Raw genomic sequence first — 2,273 nt, 5'->3', positions numbered from 1 at the left:
TGGGTTGGCTCATGCAGATCAAGAACCAGATCAGCCCCTTCATCTCCCAGGTGGGGGTCCCAGGGGGGTCTGGGGTGGTCCCAGGGGGGGTTGGGGTCTCCCCAAGTTCAGGGGCCTGGGCCAGCTCATGCAGATCAAGAACCAGATCAGCCCCTTCATCTTTCAGGTGGGGGCCTCAGGGGGATCCCAGGGTGGTCTGGGTGGTCCCAGGGGGGTCTGGGGTGGTCCCAAGGGGGTTTGGGGTCTCCCCAAACTGAGGGGCCTGGGCCAGATCACACAGATCAAGAACCAGATCAGCCCCTTCATATCCCAGGTGGGGGCCTCAGGGGGGTCCCAGGGGGGTCTGGGATCTTCTCAAGTTGAGGGGGGTGGGTTTTGGGGGGCTGGGAGCCAGGACTGGGCTGACTCACGCAGATCAAGAACCAGATCAGCCCCTTCATCTCCCAGGTGGGGGCCTCAGGGGGGTCTGGGGTGGTCCCAGGATGGTCTGGGGTGGTCCCAGGGGGTTTGGGGTCTCCCCAAGCTGAGAGGAGGTGGGTTTTGGGGGTTAGGAGCAGAGAGTGGGTTGGCTCATGCAGATCAAGAACCAGATCAGCCCCTTCATCTCCCACGTGGGGGCCTCAGGAGGGTCTCAGGGGGGTCTGGGGCGGTCCCAGGGGGTTTGGGGTCTCCCCAAGCTGAGGGGGGTGGGTTGGCTCACGCAGATCAAGAACCAGATCAGCCCCTTCATCTCTCGGGGGAGGAGGTTTTTTGGGGGATCTGGAGGGTCTGAGGGAGGTGGGGAAGGTTTTGGGGCATCACCACCAGCCTGGGGGGGGAGGATTCTTGGGGGGGTCTGGAGCTGGGAGGTGGTTCTGGAAGGTCTGGAAGGTGAGGGACGTTTTAGGGTGTCGCTCCCCCAGCTTGGGGGGTGGAGGTTTTTTGGGGGATCTGGAGGGTCTGAGGGAGGTGGGGGAGGTTTTGGGGGGGGTCTGGTGCTGGGGTGGGGAGTTTGGAAGGTCTGGGGTGTCACCACCAGCCGGGGAGAGGAGGTTTTTTGGGGGATGTGGAGGGTCTGGGAGGTGGGGGAGGTTATTTGGAGGATCTGGAGGGTCTGAGGGAGGTGGGGGAGGTTTTTGGGGGGGTCTGGAGCTGGAGGGGGGTGAGTTTGGAAGGTCTGGGGTGTCACCACCAGCCTGGGGGGGAGAAGGGGGGAGGTTTTGGGGTGTCACCACCAGCCAAGGAGGGGAGGTTTTTTGGGGGGGTCTGGAGCTGAGAGGTGGGTCTGGAGGGTCTGAGGGGGGGGGGGGGGGGTTTGGGGGGGGGCTTTCCCCCGGGGGCCCCCCCCCCAGATGTGTAACATGCTGGGCCTGGGGGACATGAACGCCGACCAACTGGCCTCCAAGCTGGAGGAGACCCTGCCCGTCATCCGCTCCGTCAGCGAGCAGTTCAAGGACCCGGTGAGCCCAGGAGGGGGGGCCTGGGGGGGTCACGGGGGTCCTGGGGGGGTCACAGAGGGGCACAGAGGGGGCACAGTGGGGCTGGGGGGTGGTAGGATGACAGGGAGGGGATGGGGAGATGGGGACAGTGCCCGTGAGCTGCTGCGTCAGTGAGGGGTTTGAGGGTTGGGGGGGTCTGGGGAGGGTCCCTGGGGGAAGTTGGGGGGTCACGGGGGTCCCAGGAGGGCACAGAGGGGCACAGGGGGGCTGGGGGGTGGTGGGATGACAGGGAGGGGATGGGGACAGTGCCCGTGAGCTGCTGGGTCAGTGAGGGGTTTGAGGGCTTGGGGGGGTCTGGGGAGGGTCCCTGGGGGATGTTGGGGGGTCACGGGGGTCCCAGGAGGGCACAGGGGGACTGGGGGGGCGGTGGGATGCCAAGGAGGGGATGGGGACAGTGCCAGTGAGCTGCTGGGTCAGTGAGGGGTTTGAGGGTTGGGGGGGTCTGGGGAGGGTCCCTGGGGGAAGTTGGGGGGCTTGGGGGGCGGCCCAGGGGGTGCAGAGGGGTGGGGGGATGCCAGGGAGGGGGGTGGGGTCAGGGATGGGGACAGGGACAGGGACAGGCGAGTCAGGGCACATTCCTGGGGGTAATAAACCCCCCGGGGACAGGAATGGGGACAGGAATGGGGACAAGGGACCCCCCAGGGCAGGGATGGGAATGGGGACAGGGATGAGGACGAGGATGGGGGACAGGGATTGCCAAGGGCGGGGATGGGATGGGCTCAGGGGCAGGGATGGGGATAAGGGACCCCCCCAGGGCAGGGATGGGGATGATGGGGATGGGGATAGGGGTTGCCA

At 66.3% G+C, this 2,273-nt stretch overlaps 1 protein-coding gene across 1 annotated transcript in view; it reads left to right on the top strand.

Moving 5' to 3' along the window:
* The window catches only part of ASNA1 (arsA arsenite transporter, ATP-binding, homolog 1 (bacterial)), a gene marked incomplete at both ends in the record, with an annotated part of 5,153 nt that extends 3,686 nt beyond the window's left edge, over positions 1 to 1,467 (top strand). The window contains one exon of the mRNA XM_027708890.1: positions 1,332 to 1,467. Within this exon, the coding sequence (XP_027564691.1) occupies positions 1,332 to 1,467 (136 nt within the window). The remainder of the gene's footprint in view (positions 1 to 1,331) is intronic.
* Positions 1,468 to 2,273: the final 806 nt, after the last annotated feature.

Source organism: Neopelma chrysocephalum, unplaced genomic scaffold (genome assembly GCF_003984885.1).
Source record: "Neopelma chrysocephalum unplaced genomic scaffold, ASM398488v2 Primary Assembly neopelma1_96582, whole genome shotgun sequence".
Lineage (NCBI taxonomy): Eukaryota > Metazoa > Chordata > Aves > Passeriformes > Pipridae > Neopelma > Neopelma chrysocephalum.
The sequence above is the reverse complement of the archived record's forward strand: the minus strand, read 5'-3'. Positions and strand labels throughout refer to the sequence as shown.